Source organism: Pelophylax lessonae (genome assembly GCF_965119305.1).
Source record: "Pelophylax lessonae genome assembly, chromosome: 12".
Taxonomy (NCBI): domain Eukaryota; kingdom Metazoa; phylum Chordata; class Amphibia; order Anura; family Ranidae; genus Pelophylax; species Pelophylax lessonae.
The window spans coordinates 39,590,667-39,616,499 of NC_138779.1; the positions used below are offsets into that span (position 1 = coordinate 39,590,667).

Here is a 25,833-nt window from a genome sequence, read left to right on the forward strand (position 1 = left end):
TATAAGTGTTGCTTTCTTTCCACTGGCAGGCTGAAGAGACGAACTCAGGAGACAATCACGACTTCAAACAGGCAGGTTGGGCCATTCGTCAAAAACTGTACCAACCTCACACTCCTGGCTGCTCCTGAATATTTTTACACTGCAATGTGACAATTTCAGGGCCATGGGTGAAGAGGTGTAGCCATCACCCTGTGCAATCTTGAGTCCTTTGACCTCCAAAGTTGCTTACCACTTGGGAGGTTGGACATGGCTCAATCTGCAAGAATTGCCTGGTGTTATTGCATCATTTAGGACTTCCCAAGGGATTACGTTACAAAATTTATCCTAACAAGAGGTTCCCTTTATACATGAAATTATTTTAAGGTGGTTAAACCCTCTCCTGCTTAGATAAGCTAAGAAACTGGATATTCTGCATTGTTATAGGGATAAGAATTTACCTTGTTCAGGGTTTCCTTGGTCCGTCTCATGGATTCATGTTGCTGATAGAGTTCCTCCTCCAATGTACGATGAATTTGTTCCAATTCATCCTACAAAACACAACCATTAGCTGTAACTCAACGCCTTTTCTCTGAATAAGTGTTAAACGCAGCTCCTGTCAGTTTTCAGTATTCAGACACTATTCTTAACATGTACTTACAGGATTAAGTCCAAATAAAATTAAGATTTTGGTTACAGTTCCTTTGTTGAAATGTTTCTCACACCAGTGGTAAACCATCCCTATCAGGGCACCTGGTTCCATTTTCCAAAACCAACATTCCTCAATATTTAGCCATGCAAGCCAGACAAGGGAACCTTATTATTCCTGCTTCCAAAATTTTGATAAAACAGGGGTCTTAACTGTATGTGGTAAGCATAATGTCAATTCTCTGATGTCTACTTAGGTCTCTACTTTGGAGAGAGATAAGTAAACACTACAGATATATGTCGGCAGACTCCGTTTTTCTCAGCGGGTGATTGATCCGCCGATCCCCCACTGAGCAGGCGGATGGCAGCTCTGTCTCCACACTGTGTGCAGAGACAGAGCTGTCAGGTCCCCGCTCTTCTCTATGGGGGAATCGGATGAGAACGGACCGCCTGTCCGTTCTCATCCGATCCGATTCGCCAGACGGATGGAAAATAGGGTTTCCATCCGTCCGGATTTGACGGACAGGATCGGATCGGATGTCAGCGGACATGTCTCCACTGACATCCGATTCCCCTTAGAGATGCATGGGGCATCCCTTCAGATCCGCCTGAAAAACTAACAGGCGGACCTGAACGGTCCGCAAGTGTGAAAGGGACCTAAGGCAGAAACTACATTCCAGAGACACTAGTGATGCATCAATATGCAGCTGTGACCTCTGTTACAACAGCAGAAACTGGCATTGTAGCAGTGGCGGCTGGTGCTCCATTGGCCATGGGGGGGGGGGGGGTTTAGGAGAGGGACCACACCACCCCCCCCTCCCCCCCGACCACACCAGCCCGCACACCATAATGTAATGGATAGTCATTGGTGTGCTGGAAATTTGTGGGAAGTCCTAGGTTTGCTGGGGATTAGTGGGTAGTTATGCATCTGGTGGGAAGTGGGATAGTCATTGATGAGGTGGGTATGAGTGTGTATTCATGTACTGGGTATTAGTGAGTGGTCATGCATCTGATGGGAAAAAGGGTTGTAGGGAGTCATTTTTGTGGAGGGGATTAATATTTATTCATTGGTCTGGTGTGGCTTACTGGGTAGTCATTGGTGTGCTGGGCATTTGTGGTTAGTTGTCAATCTGTTCGGAAGTTGGATAATGGATAGTCATTGGTGTGGTTAGGATTAGAGAATAGTCATCCATTTCATGAAAGGGGGCATGTGAGTAGTCATTGTTGTAGTGGGGATTAGTGGGTAGCCAACGTTCTGATTGGAATGGAGTGTTAGGTAGTCATTGTTGTGGTGGGGATTAGTAGGTAGTCATTGATCTTGTGTGGTTTAGTGGGTAGTTGTTGATTTTGTATGGACTGGTGGATAGTCATTGGTGTGTGTGGGGGTCTGTATTACAGGTAACAATCCCACACTTATAGATCTGCGCCCTGAGGCCAGCCTTTTCTGAAGCCTATTAGAGCCTCTAGCTCTAATCACGTGCTTAAAAAAAAAAAAAAAAACCCCCATTGAAATCCATGAGTCCTGTGTCCTGCACGTAGATTAGGGGGCCAGATGCATGGATGGGGGGGCGGCGCTCCTGTGCCCCCAATGGACGGGCTGCCCCTGCATTGTAGGGTCAGTCTATTTAGGGTTCACCGCCTTACCAAGAATTTCAATCTCAGACAGCCAGGTCACCAACATTTCCAAAAGAAGTTCACTAATGAGCAGCAGAGGTCTCCATGGGAGTTCCCAAACAAGTTAGGAACAAATTAGAAACACACAGAAAGGTAAACGGAAAGTTAATTCTACACAAACTAAATAGAGTATATAATTACTTGGTAACATATGTTGTACATTTGCATGGACTTAAAAAGAAAAATTTATATATACACCCTGGTCTCCAACTGGACTTAAATCTACCTGCTCTCGGCCTCTACCCAATGCCTGCCATCTTAAGCCCCTTTAGGTTTTGACATCAATCGTTTCTAGCCTTGACTTGGAACTGACCCCTTTTGTTTTCATTTTTAGTCTCCAACTAGGAGACTTTGGCCCCCTTACTGCTCCTGATCTATAGACTGCTGGTTTACACAAATTACAGAAAATAAAATAATTTGACTGTTGCTAAGGAATATATATATATATATATATATATATATATATATATATATATATATAGTGTACACCAAGTATATGACAATCTTCTGGTCCTCTCATGGTCAACTGTAGTCCTTGAGGAAGTACAAGAGTTGGTTCTCTCAGGGCCAACTGTAGCTCCTGAGAAACTAAAAAAGAGTCAGAAGATGGTAAGACCTACTTAGACATGTAGATAAGTAGGGTAGCCTATGGCTTTTGGTAGGAACCAAGCTGAACCAGAAAACCGAAAAATTGTGCGACGACCCCATCAACTATACCTGTCGTTTCTCACTGCTCAGATTCTCTGAGCGGGAGTCCAGCTTTAGCTCCAATGCCTCCAGCTTTTCCAGAAGTGTGGCTCTTTCCACCAGCAGATAGGCCACCTGCTCACTGGGGCTGCTCTGGGCGATCTCACTCAAGCCTTCTTGTTCCAACATCTCTTCAACTTCCTTAAACTGTGATTCTGAAATGATGCCACAACAATAAGACATTCAATGGAATTGGCAGCTAGATTTCAATTTATTCAGAGGAGTGCTACTTTTTAAATTAAAAACACAGCAGTTCAGGAGAAATTACATAGCCTCATCATTCTCACTTCATTTAGTCATCTATTTGCTGCCATAAATAACATGGATAAGCAAGTTTGGGGTGGAGCAACTTGACTGACCTGCAAAGAGTCCTGACCTCAGCCCGATAGAACACCTTTGGGATGAATTAGAGTGCAGACTGCGAGCCAGGCCTTCTCATCTAACATCAGTGCTTAACCTCACATATGCACTTCTGGAAGATGGTCAAACATTCCCATAGACACACTCCTAATCCTTGTGGACAGCCTTCCCAGAAGAGTTTAAGCTGTTATAGCTGCAAAGGGTGGGCCAACTCAATATTGAACCCTACGAACTAAGACTGGGATGCCATTAAAGTTCATGTGCATGTAAAGGCAGGAGTCCCAATTTTGGTAATATATTTCATACATATACAAACACACACTTATATCTATACATATAAATATACATACAAAGAACTCACCTTGTTGGACCTGCATCTTCTCAAGTTCAATCCTAAGTTGCACATTTTCCTTCTCAAAGTCTGTGGTGAGGGCCTCCCTCTCCTCAGTGAGGCTCCGGATATGGGCCACATAGCTCTCCACCTTATACAGAATGATTAAGAACAATAAAAAGGCAAATGAATAGGTACGTGGATATAGACAAAATAGATACAAGTTGTGCCCAAAAGTTTGCATCCCCTTGGAGAATTGGTAATATACAGTGTGTACCATTTTTAAAGAAAATATGAGTGAGCAGCAAAACACATTTCTTTATATTCAGCTGTAGGGTGATAAACGAATGACACAATCCTAAAACAACAAGTAAACAAATTAAATGCCCCCTGTTCAAAATCTGCATCCCCCTAGTTACTATTACTGTGTATTGCCCCCTTTAGCATCAATGACAGCATGTAGTCTTTTGTAATAGTGGTCGACGAGGTACCGAATTCTTGCAGGAGGTAGAGGTGCCCATTCGTCTTGGCAAAATACCTCCAGATCATGCAAAGTTTTTGGTCTTTTTGCATGAACCACACATTTGAGATCTCCCCAATCATGCTCAATAAAATGAAGGTCAGGAGACTGATGGCCACTCCAGAACCTTCACCTTTTTCTGCTGTAACCAATGAAGGATCAACTTGGCTTTGTGCTTAGGGTCATTGTCATGCTGGAAAGTCCAAGAGCATCCCAGGTGCAGCTTTAGTGCAGAAGAATGCAAATTGCCTGCTGGTATTTTCTCATAACATGCTGAATTCAGCTCTTCATCAATTTTCACAAGATTCCCCGTGCCTTTAGAGCTCACACACCCCTTAAACATCAGTGAGCCACCACCATGTTTCACAGTGGGGATGGTATTCTTGTCGCTATAGGCCCTGTTGACACTTCTTCAAACTCAGTGCCCATGATTGTTACTCTCACTCCAGATTACAGTGTATCAGAAGCTGTGCAGCGTGTCAGGGTGTTGTCGGGCATATTGGCTTTTTCGTGGCATTGGCGCAGTAAATGTTTTTTTCTTGCAACTCGATCATGCAGCTCATTTTTGTTTAAATATCTTTGTATTGAGCTCCTTGAAACAATCAAACCATCTTTTAACGGAGTCTGTATTTCTTCTGAGGTTTCCTGTGGGGTTTTCCTTGTAGCCCAACAATTCTTGTGGCAGTTATGGTTGCATTTAAGGTCTACCTGACCTTGGCTTGGTATGAAGATTCCTGAATTTTCCAGTTCTTAAGAGATTGAACAGTACTGACTGGCATATTCAAGGCTTTGGCTATCTTTTTAAAGTACCTTTCCATCTTTATAAAGTTCCAATACCTTGTTACGCAGGTCTTTTGACAGTTCTGCTCCCCATGGCTCGGTATATCTATGTGAGAGCTAACAAACTCATTGACTATTTATACAAAGACACCAACTGCAATTTAAAAAGCCACAGATGTGGGAAATTAACCTTTAATTGTCATTTTTACCTCTGTGTGTGTCTGTACTAAGGCCCAACATCCTGGGGGATGGAAACTGTTGATCGGGGCATTTTGGGTGTTTTCTGTAATTATTAGGATTTAAAAACAACTATAGTATTAGTGCCGGTTCACACGAGGGCGACCTGTGAGGCAGGTCGCCTCCCATAGGGAAGCTGCGGACCCGTTCTAATAGGAGCGACACAAGTCGCTCCGACCTAGAAAAAGGGTCCGGAGCTTCTTTGGGGCGACCCGGAGGCAACCGCCATAGACTTCAATGTTATGAAGTCCGTGGCGGCCGCTCCGAGGTCGCGGCGCGCTGCTCGCACTGCGACCTCGGAGGTCGCGGTGCGAAGTAGCGTCGCTGCAGTGTGAACCGGCGCTAAAATGGCTTTATATGATCACTATCCTTAAATAAAATAAAATATTTTCAATATCAATGCCAAAATTTAAAGATTTCTGCCAGGGTATGCAATCTTTTGAGCACAAATATATTTTATGTACATACTCAGGTTTCAAAACATTTGGGTGTCACACCCCACTTAACTAGCTCTATGGAGATAGAGGGTTTGAGACAACCCATAGAACACTACAACTGTCAGCTTTTATTCATATGGTTTAACCCTTTTATTGCCACAACGGTTTTTTGCACAGGTTTAAAAAAATAATTTTAGGCCTAAAGTTTAGGTAAAACCCCAAAACATTACATATTTTCTGAATGTAGAGAACATAAGGAATGAAATTTAATAACATGATTTTAGAGCAACAGGTTATTTTAAACGCAATGCATTCTGACTGCATTGCCTGGCGGGCATGTCATCCGCCGGGGCAGGTGGGAGGTACCCAGGGACCTCCCCATGCCTACGTGAGTTGCGGTTCATGTTGACCTAAGGCCAGAGTGCGCATGCGCAGAACGGTGGATCAGACCCGGTGACGTCAAACGCCAATGGAGGTTGGCGTGGTAAACGCTCATCAGAGTTGGGGACTACATAAGCAGGCACATTACTTGGCTGCTTGTGCAGTGGATATCCAGCAATGGGGAGGTTTTTGTAAAATACAGTTCCGGGTAGGCTACAGCCTGTGACTCCCTGCTCTCTTTCATCTGCGACTTGTGTGCTCTGGCCACTCTTTGTATGTGGTCGGATGATTTCTCACTGATGTGATGGAGATCTACCTTTCTCAACCCTTTTGGAACAATATGGAGTACTACTAAATTGTGGAATATTTGCCGTTTGGTGGTTATCACGTACCCTTGGGATTAATCCATGGGAGCAGGTGTAACCGCCCCCTATGTTCCCGAAAAACACCTATATTTTCTGTCTTCCCCTTATCAGGTCAATCTTCACCTAGTTAAAAAGAAGGTAAACCTTGGCCCTTCCCCGGTTTTTCCCTACCCCCCTTTTTCTTCCCATACCTCTCTCTATATTATATATATATATATATATATATATACACATATATACACACACATACATACACACACACACATACATACATATACATATATATATATATATATATATATATATATATATATATATATATATATATATATATATATATATATATATATATATATATATTAATGGCTTTTATATATTTTCACATCTTTATAACTTTTTATCAAATACCTAAATATTCACCTACCATAGTCCCCCGTGTGCGCCGTAGCGGAGTTTTCTGGCTGAGCCATTGTCTGACTTGGGAACTATATCTTGTATGGTAAGCACCAATTTCCCTACCCCCCCCCCCCTTTTCTTTTTTTTGTACTGTATTTTTTCTATTGATCTCATTTTGCTCTGTATACACTATCTGTATTCTATCATTGATTGTAAAGTGTTCCCACAGAAAATCTCCTGAAGAAGCGGATTTCAACTGCGAAACCTGTAGAGGAGCTTGCGCCCAGTGTGGAACCATTTGTTGGATATTGTAAGACTCCGCATATTTCTACATATTATTTGTCTTGTGAACAAACTGTTGATCACCTGTTTAAATATACTGTATATATTTTTTGTAACTAATAAAACCTACCAATTTTTTAAACTTTTGTAAATGTCTTTTGAACTCAAGGTACCGAGAAAGTCCAAATTCTTTGTGATCCCTTTTCCCTCTTTGCTGGAGACCGTTTTGTGGTCTTTACCTTTTAATTTAAAATGGAATCTTATTAAAAAAAAAAAAAAAAAAAAAATTGCAAACGCTGGAAAGATATAATCTTGGCGCGGCCAATCAAAATAGCCAAAGATTAGTACCCAGAAGAAGACCATCCAAAGATTTCAGGGGCCGGCAGGGAACTCCAGTATACCACATCTCTGAAGTGGAGGTGGGAATAGTTCTGCTTTAATGCAGTGATTTAATTTGGTTGTCAGCTCCATCTAGTGGCCATAACGCAGTATTTTCTCTGAAATGTCTCAATCTGAAAAAATACCACATTATGGCCACTAGATGGAAGAGACAATCATTGGAGATCACTGCATAACGGAAAATTTGGTAAGAGCTGTTCGAATGCTCGTCACATTCATCCAACAATTTTTTTTTTTTACAAAAAAAAAAAAAGGGGGGGGGGGTAGGCTTTCCTAATACCCCTTTACACCCCATAGGCTCCAGTACACGCACCTCTTTCATTTCTTCTGCCTGTTGCTGTTTCAGCTCCTCCAATCTGTTATTTGTATCCAGTAAATTTATTTCTGCTACTTGGTAAAGGTTCCACAAGAAAGTCAAATAATCTTCTGTGGAGTTTCTGGGACCCAGGCCTTTTTCCTCTAATTTACTGACAATGTCCTCCACCTCATAGTGCACCTAATTGAACAGAAAGACATAATCATAATCATCAGAAAGGAACATCCAGTAGTCACTTCCAGCCAGCAAACATGCAATGTTAAATATTTAATTCGGTAGGTAGAGGAGCTTTCAATACACATTCTGGAAATTTATGAGCAGTGAACAACACTGTGATTGGGATTAGACATGCAGACTGCTGAAATTTTTTTTTCATTTATCGGATCATTCATTATGATTGCCATTGGTAACTTTGGATGCATTTGCCTTAGTTTTGTTCCATTCGTTTAGATGCGGCAATCCGTTTTTTTGTCTTTTACCAGGAGAGATGCGGCAATAGTTTCTTCGGACTCGGATCATTCGTTCATTGGTTGTATTCGTAACCTTCGTTATTTCGGATTTTTTGTTTGATGTGTACAAAAATAGAACTGCAGGAAATCATTTTGTAAATAGAAGGAAGCTTAAGAGTCGGTTCACACTAAGGCGACACGACTCTGTACTACTTCGGGGGCGACTTGTGCATTGCCATGCACCACGACTTCGGAGCAATTGCAGGGACTTTACATAATGGAAGTCTATGCAAATCGCTCCGAGGTCGCCCCAAAGTAGTACAGGACCCGTTTTTTTAGTCGGAGCGACACAAGTATTAGAACGGGTCCTGTAGCGGTCAATGGACCGCGAGGGAGCGCGACTTGTCCGGCTGACAAGTCGCCTGACAAGTCGCGGCAGTGTGGACCGGCTCTAATTCGAAATTATTAATTTCTTTCTCACTCTCGGTCACAAGAGACTCACAAATAAAACTAACACCACCGCTTCCTGTCTGAAATGCAGTCTCTGACGCAGAAAAACACAAAAGGGAATAAAGGACAAGCTCATTCGCTAGAGATAACGCACTAACACTGCCCATCCGTAAATCAAATGAATCCGAATAAATCCAAAAGAAATACGAATGCATTCATTATTTCTTTATATTCAGCGATAACGAATAGTCGGAAAGAATGAATATATGAAAAACTAAATTATCTGAATGGAATCATTAAACTTGTAGGTTAAATATTTTTTTACAGATTTTTACGGATTTTCCTTCTGACAATTCGCTTTCTTACACATTAGTCAAGAGTCTCATTTGGATGCTCCCAAATTAAAGAATATGCTGAATTTCTTCCGAAAACAAATTTGTAACTAGACAAATTGCACGGTCTAATTGGGATTACTAATATAATCTCATAATCTAATAATAATATAATTTCAAACTAAGCAAAAAGTATTCTAGTTGGAAATAATACAATTATACACAGAACTACACGTTAGATCTCAGCCCGGCTCGTGAGCATGCCGGCACATTTCCCCCATAGCACATAACTTGCTATAGTACACATACAGAAGAGGAGCAGAGAGCTGGCGGGGGGACCCAAGCAGAGGAGATAAGGGGCTGCTCTTTGCAAAACCATTGTACAAGGTACGTGGGTAGAACATGTTTATTATTTTAAATTTAAAAAAGTGCCTTTACAAGCGCTTTAACCACTTCAATATTAGGCGCTTTTACCCCGTTCCTGCCCAGGCCAATTTTCAGCTTTCGGAACGGTCACACTTTGTGCAATTGCACAGTACTGAAACACTGTACCCAAACTAAATTTTTATATTTGTTTTTTTTTTTCTAAACAAACAAATTTTTCAACATTTCCGTTATAAAATTGTCAGGACAGTACAAATATTTTCTAAATTACCCCTTTTTGGAATGTAGACAGCCCAAGGTATTTACTGAGCCCCCGTTCACACTGGGGCGACGCTACTTCGGACCGCGACCTCCGAGGTCGCGGTGCGAGCAGCGCGCCGCGACCTCGGAGCGGCCGCCACGGACTTCATAACATTGAAGTCTATGGCGGTCGCCTCCTGGTCGCCCCAAAGAAGCTCCGGACCCTTTTTCTGAGTCGGAGCGACTTGTGTCGCTCCTATCAGAACGGGTCCGCAGCTTCCCTATGGGAGGCGACCTGCGGCGACCTGTGAGGCGACCAGGTCGCCTCACAGGTCGCCCCAGTGTGAACGGGGGCTAAGAGGCATGGCAAGTTTGTTGAAGTTGTAATTTTCTTGTCAGAATTTTTTGGAAAATAAATGTAATTTTTTTTTTTTTTACAGTGTCATATAACTGGTCTGGCGGTGATCAAGTACAGGTGACAGCACTTGAGAAAAAAAAAAAAAAAAACTTTTTTTTTTGTGTATGATATACAGTATATCAAACCTTTTTTTTTTAATTTTATATTTTATTCATTCACTTTTTTTTTTTCTACACACCAGAGCAATATAAAGTTACCATAGTAACATTGTACTACTCTGGGGAAGTGAGCAGTATTTTATTATTATTATAATAATAATAATAACACAATATAATACCTATTTTTTTGGTAAAACATAAAAGATGAGGATGCATCAAGTAAATAAATAGTAAACATGTCTTTAGAATTATTGTTCTCATTCTGTCATTTATGGTGATGCCTCACATGTGTGGCGCAATAGTTATGTACATACATGTGAGCGCCCTAAGCATGCGTTTGCATTCGGGTGTGTGCGCAGGGCGATGGGGGTTGCTTTTACAGTTCTTTTACTATTTCTGTTTAATTTAATTTTTTTATTTAACATTATTGCTATCACAAGGAAGGGGGTGGCACCTTTACAGTACCATAAAAAATTGACTGGGCAGTTCTGCAGGTAATGTAGAGGCTTGCTGGTCACCTCCATCAAATTCCTAATCTTGATGAATGTATCAGAAGTGGGCTAGCAAACTTCAACATTTTCAAGACGTATTTGTCCAATTAGATAGGCTTTACTTTTGGGTGGATTGTGAACTTTTGGGCAGATTGTGAAGGTAGAAGCTAGTCTCCCCCCCCCCCCCCCCCACAGCTTTTTTTTTTTCTTCCTCTCCAGCTATTTTTTTTTTTTTATTTAATTATTATTTCTTTTTTTCCGCCAGCTTCTTCTTTTTTTTTTTTTTGGAAGAATAGTTTTAAAAAGGACCTGTATCGGGGGATGGGGTTTGTGTTGACAGCATGACTTTGAGACACACCAAGGAAATTCCAAGCTCAACTTACCTACCAGGCTGCAACCAACTGAATTATCCTGTCTAACATTATGCATTAAAAACAAGGGTTTTGTTTGCACACATTTGCAAATGCATGCATAAGCATGCGGAGCCCCTTCAAGGCACCTCAGTATTATCCGCAGTCCTAACTCTGAATTTTGAGAGCCTCCTCAATGGAAACACAAATGCGTTATAATAGATAGAGAGAGGGCAGGTGAGCCTGGAGGGAGCCAACCCCTCCTTAAAAGGCACTGGGGTGCACTGGACACCCAGCATAAAGCACAATGACACCAAAGGTGTCCAGTGTTCCAACAGTACAAACAAAAGGCCACTGCCCTCACCTATAATTGGCCTTTGCAGCAAGGATTACATGGAATGCAAAACAAAACCAAAGAAATTCCAAGCTCAACTTAGCGATCAACCAACATAATTATCCTAACAGTATACGGTAAAAACAGGGGTTTACTTTGCACACATTTGCAAATACATGCATAAGCTGTGGAGCCCCTTCAAGTCACCCCGGTATTATCCGTACTTCTAACTTTCTAAAGAGGAGATTTATTGAAACTGGAGCACTCAGAATCTGGTACAGCTGTCAATGGTAGCAGCTGTCCATGGTAGCCAATCAGAATCCAACATCAGCTTGTTCAATAAACCCCCTGGAAGACCAGGCATTTTCTGGCACTTTTTGTTTACATGTGAAAACTGTTATTATTGTTATTATACAGGATTTATGTAGCACCAACAGTTTACACAGCACTTTACAACATGAGTGCAGACAGTACAGTTACAATACAATTCAATACAGGAGGAATCAGAGGGCCCTGCTCGTCAGAGCTTACAATCTAGAAAGGTGGGTCAAAATCACTTTTTTTGCTCGAAAATTATCGAGAACCCCCAAACATTATATAGATATTTTTTAAAGCAGAGGCCCTAGAGAAAAAATTGGTGGGGTTTGCAAATTTTTTATGTCACACGTGGTTTTCAAATGTAATTTTTGGGAAAAAATATACTTTGAATTTGAATGCAACAAAAAAAACAACACAACACATAACCCATTTTTGTTGTGAAATATAAATCATGTCATGCCGAGTAAATATATACCTAACATGTCACGCTTTAACCACTTTAATACAGGGCACTTCCCTCCCTTCCCGCCCAGGCCAATTTTCCCCTTTTAGCACTGTTGCATTTTGAATGACAATTGCGCGGTCATGCAACACTGTACTTACACCAAATTTATATCATTTTCCCCCCACAAATAGAGCTTTCTTTTGGTGGTATTTGATCACCTGTGCGATTTTTACTTTTTGCTAAACAAATAAAAAAAGACAGAAAAGTTTGAAAAAAAAAAAAGTTTTTTTGTTTATGTTATACAATTTTGTAAATAAATAAGTTTTTTCCTGCACTGATGAGCACTGATGAGACTGCACTGACAGGCACTGATGAGGAGGCAATGATGGGGTGGCACTGATGGGGTGGCACTGATGGGGTGGCACTGATGGGGTGGCACTGATAGGCGGCACTGATAGGCGGCACTGATAGGCGGCACTGATATGCAGCATTGGTGGGCACTGATAGGCGACACTGCTGGGCACTGATAGGCGGCATTGATGGGCACTGATAGGCGGCACTGACGGGCACTGATAGGCAGCACTGGTGGGCACTGATGGGCGGCACTGACGGGCAGCACTGATGGGCACTAATGGGCACTGATAGGCGGCACTGGTGGGCAATAATGGGCACTGGTGGGCGACACTAAAGGATGGCAATGATGGGCACTTGTGGGCAGCACTGATAGGGAGGACACTAGTGGGCATCACTGATGGTGAGGGCAATGGGGGGCTCCCTGAGCCCTGATTGCCATCCCTGGTGGCCATAGTGAGCCTGGTGGATCTAGTGGCATCCCTGGTGGATCTAGTGGCATCCCCCCCCCCCCGAGGGTCTGCACTGGTAATCAATGATTTGATTACCAGTGCCGACCCCCCCGTCAGGGGAGCCGCCGATCGGCGCTCCTTTACTCGTGCCTGCCAGGCACGAACTAAGGAAAGCCGATCAACGGCTGTTCCTGTTTTACTATGTGACCAGCCGTGATTGGACACGGCTGATCACATGGTAAAGAGCCTCCGTCAGAGGCTCTTTACCGAGATCGGAGATGCAGGGTGTCAGACTGACACCTCGCATCACCGATCGCCGCTCTGCGCGCCCCCGGGGGGCGCCCAGAGCGGTGTTATCCTGCCGCCGTCATATGACGTCCGGTCAGGATAACTCAACCACGTTCCCGCCGTCAATTTGTAATAGGGCGGGCGGGAAGTGGTTAAAATTGGCGACAAATGAAATTTTACTAACCATAGGTGACACTTTACAGTTTACCAACTTTAGATTTACAGAGGAGGTCTAGTGCAAGAATTACTGCCCATGATCTGATGTTCGCAGGGATACATCACATGTGGGACGATTGCTGTCTGCGTGTGTGCACGTGTGGGACTGACGCACACCTTTGTGCGCTTGTTTTGAGAGAAGGTGCCACTTTATTAAATTAATTTTTTTTAATTATTAATTTATTTTATTTGACACTGTTGCTTTAACTTCTTTTTGATCACTTTTATTGTGGTCACAAAAAAAAAAATAAAAACAATAAGACTCCAATTGGCTCCTCTGCACTTGAAAGCATTCAAAACGCCAAGATCGGTGTTTTTGAATACTTTCGATTTTAAAAAAACGGCACTGTTGACATCCCGGTAACCGGAGGTGATGTCAGGTCATCGCTTCTGGGTTACTATAGCCGAGACCAGAGCAAAGCCAATTCAGGCTTTGTAGGAGTCTCCTACTAGCCGGTGGATGTGCCAGCTTGTAGCGTGGGTCTTCCGTCGGGACAGGAGAGTCCGAGAGAGCTATTACAAGATAGCTAACCTTCGGCTCGAAAAAACGGTACAGCTGTAGGCATCACCCTGGTACAACCACTTGAAGATCTACCAGGTACGTGATTTGGCGGCAAGTGGTTAAGCTTTGACACAAAAAACCTGGTTTCTATGCAGAGCTGCACCAGATTTTGCACTCTCCAGTTTTTAGTAAATCCCCCTCATTTGGAGACCATTCAGAATTCATTGACGGGGCATTTGACCTGCAGTTGATCTTCTGACCTAGGTTGTTCAAGTGATTTTACATTCCACTAGACTTGTAAATGAATGCAAACCCTGTTTGAAGCAAACAAAACCAGTTGACAGAAGTGAAACTGAACTTTCAGTTTAAATTAGTTACAAACATTCCATGTGTATGAAAACAGATACCCAGGAATTTATAGAGTGCGGTAGACACTTAAGACGCCATGTAACAAATGTTGGTGCTTGCAACAGATTCATGTAAACAGATACATGAATTTGTAGCATGGAGGCCTGGTGGGGGATGTCACTGAAGATGTGGAGTAGGAGACTCCCCACCTGGTAGCTGAATGCAGTGGCGGCTGGTGCTCAAAATTTTTTGGGGGGGCGAAAACAGAAAAATGTAATAGGCATTGCTTTGCGGCAAAAAACGCTGTAAAAAATTGCGTGACTTTGAGGTCGCAAAAGTGTGAAAGGGGCCTTCAGTAATTAAGGTATAGTGTGCCCCCTTTCAATGCAGAGAGACCAGCGTGCCCCCTTTCAATGCAGAGAGACCAGCGTGCCCCCTTTCAATGCACAGTGACCAGCGTGCCCTCTTTCAATACACAGCGAGCAGCGTGCCCCCTTTCAATGCACAGTGAGCAGCGTGCCCCCTTTCAATGCACAGTGACCAGCGTGCCCCCTTCAAAACAGTGACCAGCGTGCATGCCCCCTTTCAATGCAGTGACCAGCGTACATGCCCCCTTTCAATGCAGTGACCAGCATACATGCCCCCTTTCAATGCAGTGACCAGCGTACATGCCCCCTTTCAATGCAGTGACCAGCGTACATGCCCCCTTTCAATGCAGTGACCAGCGTACATGCCTCTTTCAATGCAGTGACCAGGGTACATGCCCCCTTCAATGCAGTGACCAGTGTACATGCCCCCTTTCAATGCAGTGACCAGCATACATGCCCCCTTTCAATGCAGTGACCAGCGTACATGCCCCTTTCAATGCAGTGACCAGTGTACATGCCCCCTTTCAATGCAGTGACCAGCGTATATGCCCCTTTCAATGCAGTGACCAGCATACATTCCCCCAATGCAGAGATAAGCGTGCGTGTCCCCTTACTTACCTGGAACAGCAGCGGCGGCGGCGGGCAGCTTCTCCTCAAAGCAACCTGGGCTTCCATAACACCTCAGCATTGCCACAGGCTGATCGCCTCCATGCCACGCCGCATTGATGCAGCAACTCATGCAAAAGGAGCCCCGACCAAGTATTGAGTGCAAACTATACTGTATATGGACATAATTCAGTAATTTTCAGTTTCTGTATTAAAAATCCCCTTTTTTTTTATTGGTCTTATGTAATCTTCTGCTTTTCTGAGATATTGAATTTTGGGTTTTCCCTAGCGGTAAGCCATAATCACCACAATTTAAAGAAAGAAATGCTTGAAATACCGTATATAGCACTCGGTGTGTAACGCATCTTTATAAAAAATATGAGTTTCACTTTTTGAATTGAATTACTGAAATAATTAACTTTTTGATGCTACTCTAATTTTATAAGGGGCACCAGTGGTCATTGCCATATTTGGTTAACTTTAGCTAGCATCCCTAACCCCTTTGCTTACATTCAGCTGCCAACCAGGGAATCTCCTGACCAGCAGCTGAATGGTACCAGGGATGGGTCACCAGTTGCTAGAATGCCAGCATTCTAGCAACCAGCAAACCCTGAGAGGAAAGCTGTCATATTCACGTAGGCTTCCCAACAGAGACATGCCTTGCTCTTCTTCTACACAGAGGCCCCATTTTGAGCACTGGCCTGTCCATGTACACCAACTTAGAGTTGGTCCTAATGACCTCCAGTTTTTTTTTTATCTATGAACTTGCAGTGATTCTATTTAAATTAGTTGCGGCAATAGCCACACATATTCAAAGTGGTGCAAATAAGAAGCTACCTAAATCTATTGCATTTGACACAACTCCTAATAAAACTGTTGCAAGGCTTTCATAAATTAGGTACATGACTTTTTTTAGCCCTCGTTCACATTGACTGCAGCTTTGAAATCGTTCAACTTTGCCTGAAAGTAGTGCAAAGGTAGTGCAGGAACTACTTTTTCAAATTGGTGCGGCACTGCAAAGTCGGCGTTGCACCGATATGAACAGTACGGATTGCAGGCAATAGGGTGCGACTTGTCATGTGATCTGACCTGTCACTCCAATTTGAACGAAGGCTAAAGAGAGCATACCACTAGAAAAATGTTGCAAATGCTTTACTGAATTGTTCCAAGGTGTTTGGAACCTTGTTTTTCGCCGAGAGCAGACACAGCCTGAGTAGAAAAGCATGTTTTAGAGAAGGACCCTTGCTCTTTGTCTCTCTTTAATGGTTCAGCACAGTTAGACCTAGAGCTCTCCAATCAGCGGGGAGCATGAGCTTTGCTAATTGGAGAAAGAAGTTGATCCACGCCTAGTCGAGCAAAAATAATTGCTTGCAGATTTACTGCTACAGAGCGGCGGCGCTGTGCAGAATCACTTTCGGTTAGGGGGCGCACAGCTTCTGCTGTGATTTGTCACAGCAGAAGCCAAACAGTGGGTGCCAGCCAATGGATGTCTGCCGATCGTCCAGAAAATGCACAGAATGGAGCTCTGCCTATGTAAACAAGGCAGAGCTCCGTTCTGACGGGGGGATTCATTGATTTTCTTTCCCTGCTCAGGGAATAAAATCCATCTCTTACCTTAGTAAAAGCATCACACTGTGTACACAAACACTAGCTAGGCATACATTTAACCCTTTGTTCGCCCTAGATGTATAACCCCTTCCCAGCAAGTGTAATTAGTACAGTGACAGTGCATTACTGTATTAGTAGGTAGTAGGAATTTTAATGCGGATTACTTTTTTTCACAAAGCAATGTGGGATTAAGTTTAAACCAAGATTTTAAACAACTCATGAGTTTTTTTAGACAAACAAGTTAGGACCTGGTGGGACATCTTTACCTTGAATAAATATATAAAAAGGATGGTATGACCCCCAGAAGACTAAGGTGGGATGTAGCCCCCAATGATGGTCTCAAAGATAAGGCCTTAGAAGAGGAGTGGTTCACCTTTTTCAACCTCACGGAGAGAAGGTTATTGAAACTACTCATCTCTAGGAGGGAGAAAAAACTTAAACTAATAAGTATAAAATTTACTAACTTGGAAGAGACCACTGAGTTTAAAGATAAAAATGAAGAAACTACAGGAGCTTGTGGAAAAAGTAGATAAGGAAAAAAAAAAATGAAAAAATATATCTTAGGGATTCCAATGACTACAAGTCTAAAAAAATATAAGTGGCAAGAGGATCAAAATGCACAAGAGGGAACCTCCAGGGCATCTTCAATAGAAAGGGAATATCCCTATTCTATTGTTGCTACACCTGGTGGATTGGGGGATCCCAATACCACCAGGCCTAGGGATGGGGGCTCCCATCCCAATGGTGCACCCTATGAAAGGCTCGAGCCTAGAACACCACAATATGGTGTTTCCACCTATAACAGATTTGAGCCCCTTAGAATTGAATCCCCCCCAAGATCAACATTACAACTTCCATGGTTATAATAACAACTATAGGGGGTACCAGGGAACACCGCGGCCCTACTATAATGGTGGCTATAGGCGGAAACGTGGAGACCACTCTGCCCCCAATAAGGGAGAGGGGATTTTCAGAGGAGAGGGTCTGGCAGACCCCCCTGGAGAGGGAGGGGAGAACCCAACCCCAGGGGAAGGGGAGCGAATTATTATCAACCAGACAGGAGAGAGGAGTGGAGAACTTGGCAATATATGGGACTACCCCAATCCCACAGAGAGGAAAGAGAAGGACAAGAGGCTGCAGAGGAGGGAAGAAAAAGAAAGAGAAACTTAATGGAAGGAATATTTAACTTAAGTTATGTTATTTTTACAGATGATGAACTTAAAGTATTAAAATTAGGCTTAAAATTTTCCCCCGGACAAAAATTTTAACAAATTCGACACGTATATTGACTTACAAAAATTCATCAGAAAAATAAATATTAAAAAACACTATGCAGGGAAACAATTTAGTGAAATCCAACAAACAGAGAACTTTACACATACTAGACTACGAAATAAATCGATTTTTAATCCTAAGCTGACCAACAATAAATTCGTAGAAGTTTTTAAAACCTTGGTTGAAAAGGATTTGGAAAATATGAGAATAAAGCCATCTAGAAAAAAAGAAGACATTGAGAGGGGACTCAAAATGTTAGAGAAAAGGAAAGATATAGTGATCAGATTGGCTGATAAAGGAGGGCTGGTCATCCTAAACAAAAAGGACTGTCTAGAAGAGTTAAATAGATTGGTAGGTGACAAAGATACATATGAAGAACTTAAAGGCAACCCTACAAATAAATACAAAGTCAAACTCACCAAATTGGTAAAATGGGCAAGTAAGGAAGACATTTTGAATAAGAAGGAAAGTAGATATTTAATACCGGATGCACCCAAAATTCCAGTTATATACCAGTTGCCCATAATTCATAAGAATAAAGATATACCCCCTGGGAGACCGATAGTCAGCGGGGTGGATTCTTTGTTTTCACGATTGGACGAATACCTAGACTGTTTTTTTCAGCCATTGGCGCAACAGGGACAGGCTTACCTGAACGATGGAAAACATCTAATGGAGTTGTTGAGTGGGATAGATGTTAATGACAATGATTTTTTTAGTAAGTATAGACGTCAATTCCCTGTACACTAACATACAACAGCGTCATGCTCTGGAGGGGGCAAAATGGGCTCTTGATCAGACTGAGTTGAAAACAAAACAAAAATAATTTCTCCTACAAGCTCTAGACCTTGCCATGAGCCATAACTTTTTTTGGCATGAAAAGAAATTCTTCAGACAAAAAAAGGGTGTGGCTATGGGAGCCAAGTATGCCCCTTCCATAGCAAACATATTTATGAGCAAGCGAGAAAATTAAGCCATTTTCACTAATAAACCTCCTGAGCTTATGGTGAATAAAAGGTATATTGACGATATCTTTGTAGTCTGGAGAGGATCACAAGATACACTGGCAAGGTGAAAACCAGTATGGGATCTCTTTTTCAGACACTAGCAGTATACAGTCATTAAATTTCTTTGACCTGTTGATCTTTAAAATTAATGGAAAGCTATTTACCAAGACCCTTTTCAAGGAGGTAGATAGCAAAGGCTATATCCCACTAGGGAGCAGCCATCATCCTAGATGGCTAAATTCTATTCCTAAGAGCCAGATGCTGAGGGTGAGAAGAAATTGCAATTTAGATGAAGACCAACAGGCAAACACACTTGTGGAAAGATTTAAAGAAAAAGGGTATAAGACCAAAGACCTAATCACCACCAATAATTCAGTAAAGGAGATTGAGGTCCGGTTCACACTGATGCGAGTGCGGGAAGGCTGCAAACTCGCAGCCTGTTCCCGCATCGCACACGCACCCCCGGCAGTTCACACTGCCATATGCGATACGCTGGGGGTGTCAATGAAATCTTAACGACACCCCCAGTTTGATCGCATATCGCAGTGCGATCGTGCAGTTCGCAGAGGATCGGATCGCACAAGTGTGAACCGCTGTGCGATCCGATCCTGATGCGGCTGCAAAAATGCCTCCTGTGCGTGTTTGCTGAGGGAGCGATGCGAATTTAGCCATACAGTTTGTATGGCTAAACTCGCACCGCACAGCTGATCGCAGGTAATGTCGGAGCAGTGCGCTCCGACATTACATGCGAACCCCGCACACGCACAAGTGTGAACCGGGGCTGAAAGAAAAGACCTTTTCCAAAATAGAAAAACTAAAACCAAATATTTTGGTACAGCTTTTCTAACAGGCTTCACATGCCAACACTCCCAACTAGAAAAGATCATTAAAAAACATTGTTAACTTCTGTTAAAAGATGAGGTTTGAAAAATGATTTTACCAGTCAAACCTAGTTTTATTTATAGCAAACCAAAGACTTTGAGACTAAGGTTGGCACACAATGTCACCAACCCTCCAGTGAAAACATTTACTTTTTTGGACCAAGTAGGTTTCTATAGCTGTGGTAAATGCATGATCTGTAGAACATCCAAAAATCGTAAGAGGAAAACTACTGAGTTTAGATCCCATTCCCAAGGAAAAACATACACTATCAATACATTTATTACATGTGGCTCCACAAATGTCACCTACTTGCTTTCTTGTCCCTGTGGACTTCAGTATGTGGGGAGAACCACTAGGTAGTTGAGGATAAGGTTGAGGGAACATGTAAATAATATTTAAAAAAAAAAAAGGATACAGGAACCACAGCCTGTCAAACCACAACCAGTATCCCAGTGGTTTGACCTTCTGTGGTATTGACAAAGTAGAGGCACATTGGGGGGGGGGGGGGGGGTTAACCTTAAGAGATCCTTTTCTCAAAATGAAATGCAGTGGATCCACTGTTTGGGGACCCTCCAGCCGAGGGGCCTCAACATAGATTTGGACCTAAATTGTTTCCTTTCAAACTGGTGAATTTGACATTTTACATTTATCTTAATAGTTTTAAATTGCTGATTTTATAATTTAGTGACTATCTATATTAATACCATATTTGTTCATTTTTTATTTTATTTTATATAATTTTTCAAAATACTTTTTTTCTGAATATATTTAATAATTTTTTATTTATTTAAATTTTTTTTTTATTATTATAAATATTTTCCTAATTGTTATTAATTTTACCAACCTATAAAAAAATGTTTTGTCTATTCCTCTGGAGGGGAAATGACACATTATACTTATTGTCTGTACTTATTGTCCGTTTTTATATCAATTACTGGAATATAGACATATTTCATGATAATATTATATATTATATATATATGAATTTACAAGATTTTTTACTTCTATAAAATATTTTTTTTAAATACTCATATACATTATATAGGATAGTACATCTATATTTATATTTTTAATAAATGGTTTTATTGAGGGAGTAAATTAATAAATTTATCGTCAACTATAAACAGGAAGTGAGGCCGGATATTTTTAGACTGATATTTGTATAAGGAACACCGGATATTAGATCACACCTTCGATATAGTATAATATGGGCGATCGTGTGTCTTGTAAGGAGCACTGGATATATATGAGGTGTGTCCCCAATAAAGTATAAAAACATGGCCAATGGCCGGAAGTGATGTCTTTGACAACGCCCAAGTGGGAGGGCGAAACGCGTCGACGTACTTCCGGTTCGGCACTTTCTGACGTCACTTCCTGGTTCTCCGTGGAACGCATGCGGCTGCATCTCTGTTATACTTTTTCTGCCTCGTTCAAGTATTACACATTTTGAGTATATTTCTTTTTGATGTGGGAAATAAAGCTTTAAAAAAAACGGAAAAAAAAGGCTCTCTTCCTGTACAGCTTTGACTCGGAGAGGCGGTGATAGGGTGACAACTATAGGAAAATATAAAAAAAAAAAAAAAAAAAAAAAAAAAAAAACTTTAAAAATGAAAACAAATGCAGTCGTCACATTTAAGGACTGCTGCCCAGGGCCATTATATTGAAAGAGCATACATTCCAGCTGGGGGTGGTTTTTAGAGATATACATATAAAATTAGTGTAGCCATCATCCCTGGATATATTCGAAAAAAGGAAGTTTGGTTCCTCAAGCCAAAGAAAAGAAAGGTGGGATTTTGTAGGCAAAGGTGAACTATGTCAATTTTATTAAAAGATATACACATACATATAGTAAGGTGGAGAAAAAACAAAAACAAAAAAACTGAGTAATTCATGTAACAGGTTTACAGATTATTATGAACCATTTTACTTATTAAACATTGGAGTGGTGATTCCCGGTTGTAGAACTGGGGTTCCGACGCGTTTCGGCACTATTAGCCTTTATCAAGGAACAAATACCACCATTTTCTATAAAGTGAAAGGTGAAGAAAATGCAAAAAATTAGTGACTTATTGTGATAGGTCATATCAACAAAAGCAAAATAACAGTATAACATCATTTTTTGTTTGTGTACCTAGATTCCAGGATTTAGTTGTGCCCATGAAGCAGCGGGAGGGTTCTCCAGTCCCAAAAGCCCACCAGGCTTGTGACTGGATCCTGGGCCTATTGGGTCTGCAAAGAGTGAATTTATTTAGTACAAGTAGGTAATGCCTAGTCTTGTTGAGGCTAGAAAAAAAGGGGGGGAGGGGGGGGGGGGTTTTCCCTCAGGTTATACAATAATCTCTTGAGGATGGATGAAAGCCTGTGGTGTGTAGAAACCGCACTTCTATGTGGTGCCTCAAAACACCTGGTTTCCCTAGGAGGATGGACACAATTTTTTACATAGGGAGTGAGGTGTATATAATAGAAAAAAACTTGGTGTGCAGACAAAAGACTCACGTTTGAGACTGTGAAAGACATTTGTTGTTCTCCAAAAAAGTCACTGGGAAAGGCACCTGTAGCCCTGTGTTGGGAAAGAGGTTTTTTGTTTTCCTTGTAATTTATTCATAAAATAAAAATTCCTCTCAGAACTAATGCTGAGGAGAAAAAGGAAAAATAATAATTGCTTACTTTGGGTTTTTAGAGATCCCCAGAAAAAATCCTTAATTCAAGGGGTCAAGGAGAGAAACTCTTCTTTCTAAGGGTGCAGGGTCCATAGGTAAGTGTCTGCTGAGTAAGGAAATATAACAATTTTCAGGACTAAATGAAAATGAGAGTTACCGTGCATTTTTGGAGGGATTCTCATCAGGCAAAACGGACTAGAACAACAAACTCTCAACCCCCTCTTCATACAACCTCATTATAATTTTTCATCGTTTTCCATCGTGTTTTTTATTGTTATTATTACTTTTTCCACTTTTTTTATTTTTTATTTTTATTTTCCCCGCTCTTTATAGATTACGGGGTATCAGACTCCTTTTTTCCACCTTTGGGTCAAAATTCACCCCCAGATCGCTCCGAACCAGAAATTCCCCCCTTGCTCTATAGTGCCAGATTGCTCTATTACAATGTAGGAGGTATTCTCCTATACACTTTAATTTACTTTGTTCCTGTTGACCTTGATTTAAGATTTTATTACAAACAAGTTTTTTCTCACAGTGAATATATTGCATTACTGTAATTGTGTCCAGCATTCCAGTGATCTTTTGACCCTCTACTGCGGGGGGAAGACCATGTGCCTAAATTGCCACCCAGACCTTGTACCCGGCACGGTAAGCCCCCCTCGGGCTTTACCAGGAACCAGCGTTAGATCTCAGGCTCTCACAGCCACCCAGCAGCACGCTGGGACAAGACTGGCTCCACTCTCCGTGTCGGCGGCTTCCGATCATGCCCAGCCGCGTCACAACACTGACAGGCTGCGCGCGCAGCCTGTTGAAAAGCACGCACTATGTGCGGCTGGAGTACATGACGCTCCACATCGGCGTCACGCAGTGCGGTACCGCGCATGCGCGACCGGGATAAAAGGACGCCGGGGATCCACAGGATCTCACTCACGCTCCACCCAGCGAGGAGTGAAGATCCAGGAGCCGCCGGTCTGCATGCTAACACCTCAACCTCCTTCATCCCAGGGAACCTGCCTGCACCAAAGTAAGTTTTGGCTCAGCACCATCTGCTGGCCAAACTTGTATCTACATCCACACCACCTTTTTTTAAAAAATTGTTATATTTCCTTACTCAGCAGACACTTACCTATGGACCCTGCACCCTTAGAAAGAAGAGTTTCTCTCCTTGACCCCTTGAATTAAGGATTTTTTCTGGGGATCTCTAAAAACCCAAAGTAAGCAATTATTTTTTTTCCTTTTTCTCCTCGGCATTAGTTCTGAGAGGAATGTTTATTTTATGAATAAATTACAAGGAAAACAAAAAACCTCTTTCCCAACACAGGGCTACAGGTGCCTTTCCCAGTGACTTTTTTGGAGAACAACAAATGTCTTTCACAGTCTCAAACGTGAGTCTTTTGTCTGCACACCAAGTTTTTTTCTATTATATACACCTCACTCCCTATGTAAAAAATTGTGTCCATCCTCCTAGGGAAACCAGGTGTTTTGAGGCACCACATAGAAGTGCGGTTTCTACACACCACAGGCTTTCATCCATCCTCAAGAGATTATTGTATAACCTGAGGGAAAACCCCCCCCCCCTCCCCCCCTTTTTTTCTAGCCTCAACAAGACTAGGCATTACCTACTTGTACTAAATAAATTCACTCTTTGCAGACCCAATAGGCCCAGGATCCAGTCACAAGCCTGGTGGGCTTTTGGGACTGGAGAACCCTCCCGCTGCTTCATGGGCACAACTAAATCCTGGAATCTAGGTACACAAACAAAAAATGATGTCATACTGTTATTTTGCTTTTGTTGATATGACCTATCACAATAAGTCACTAATTTTTTGCATTTTCTTCACCTTTCACTTTATAGAAAATGGTGGTATTTGTTCCTTGATAAAGGCTAATAGTGCCGAAACGCGTCGGAACCCCAGTTCTACAACCGGGAATCACCACTCCAATGTTTAATAAGTAAAATGGTTCATAATAATCTGTAAACCTGTTACATGAATTACTCAGTTTTTTTGTTTTTGTTTTTTCTCCACCTTACTATATGTATGTGTATATCTTTTAATAAAATTGACATAGTTCACCTTTGCCTACAAAATCCCACCTTTCTTTTCTTTGGCTTGAGGAACCAAACTTCCTTTTTTCGAGCATACATTCCAGCACAGTGCACTTTCCATCAAGGAGAGGATTTGCCAGGTTGTGTGTTCTAACCAACCAGGGAGACAGTTTGGAGGAACTTTTTGACCACAAGCGTTTATGACCCCTGACAAGGGTCCATCCATTCTGGTTAGTGGGGTCTCTGAAGGGGATCAAAGTCACCTGGCACCAGTGATTATTCTTGGAGCACTTCAGCACTTGCACAGGAGCACCATTATTATTAGATTTTGCACAACAATTTAGCACTATCAGCACCTTATTTTTAGTTGCACTCAAGGTTGTACCTTGTATTTTTTGCACATGAAATTTGGACTTTTATTTCTTGAACTTTTTCTATTATGCATTTGGATATTATAGGCACCTTATAATATATTTGCAAGCGCTGTGTTTTTTCAGTTTTACAAGGATCCACTGTTTATAATATAATTATAATCAGAGCTGATCGCGTCCAGTACTCTGCTAATGCAATCAATAACTTACATGGACAAACTACTGGTGTATCTAAGACTCCAATCAGCTTGAGCTTCAGCCCACCAACATGCGGTAAACACAAACACCTTAAAAGGTGCTTATATACAGAGAGTCAAAAGTATATATAAAAAAAAAAAGTTGTATTTTGGTGTTTTTATCTTTTTATTATGAAGATGAATTGGACATATCTGGAGGTATATGAGAATATTACGGGAACTAGAACAGTAACACATGCCTATACCAATGTTAGATTTAGAAACAAGGCTTCTTTTATTTATTTCCTACCCAAAACGTATAAACTATTTCCTGTTGGGATTCAATGGAAGGGTGAGGTCATGTCTGGCTGGGTGTGTGATGACATTATATGTTTCAGTGAGCAGGAAGTTAGGGAATAACGTCAGTTTAAGACTAAGCGATCATACATAAGCACTTTAACCACTTCAATACAGTGCCCTTTTAACCCCCTTCCTGCCCAGGCCAATTTTCACCTTTC

The 25,833-nt window shown here is 41.8% G+C and overlaps 1 protein-coding gene across 2 annotated transcripts in view; it reads right to left on the reverse strand.

Annotated features, from left to right (window-relative positions):
- The window catches only part of CCDC30 (coiled-coil domain containing 30), a 114,042-nt gene that overhangs the window by 80,791 nt on the left and 7,418 nt on the right, over positions 1 to 25,833 (reverse strand). For both annotated transcript variants that reach the window (XM_082273354.1, XM_082273353.1), the window contains exons 2-5: positions 7,847 to 8,029; positions 3,767 to 3,887; positions 3,016 to 3,200; positions 438 to 527 (exon numbers count right to left, since the gene is read on the reverse strand). In XM_082273354.1, coding sequence (XP_082129480.1) covers positions 438 to 527; positions 3,016 to 3,200; positions 3,767 to 3,887; positions 7,847 to 8,029 — 579 coding nt within the window. The remainder of the gene's footprint in view (positions 1 to 437; positions 528 to 3,015; positions 3,201 to 3,766; positions 3,888 to 7,846; positions 8,030 to 25,833) is intronic.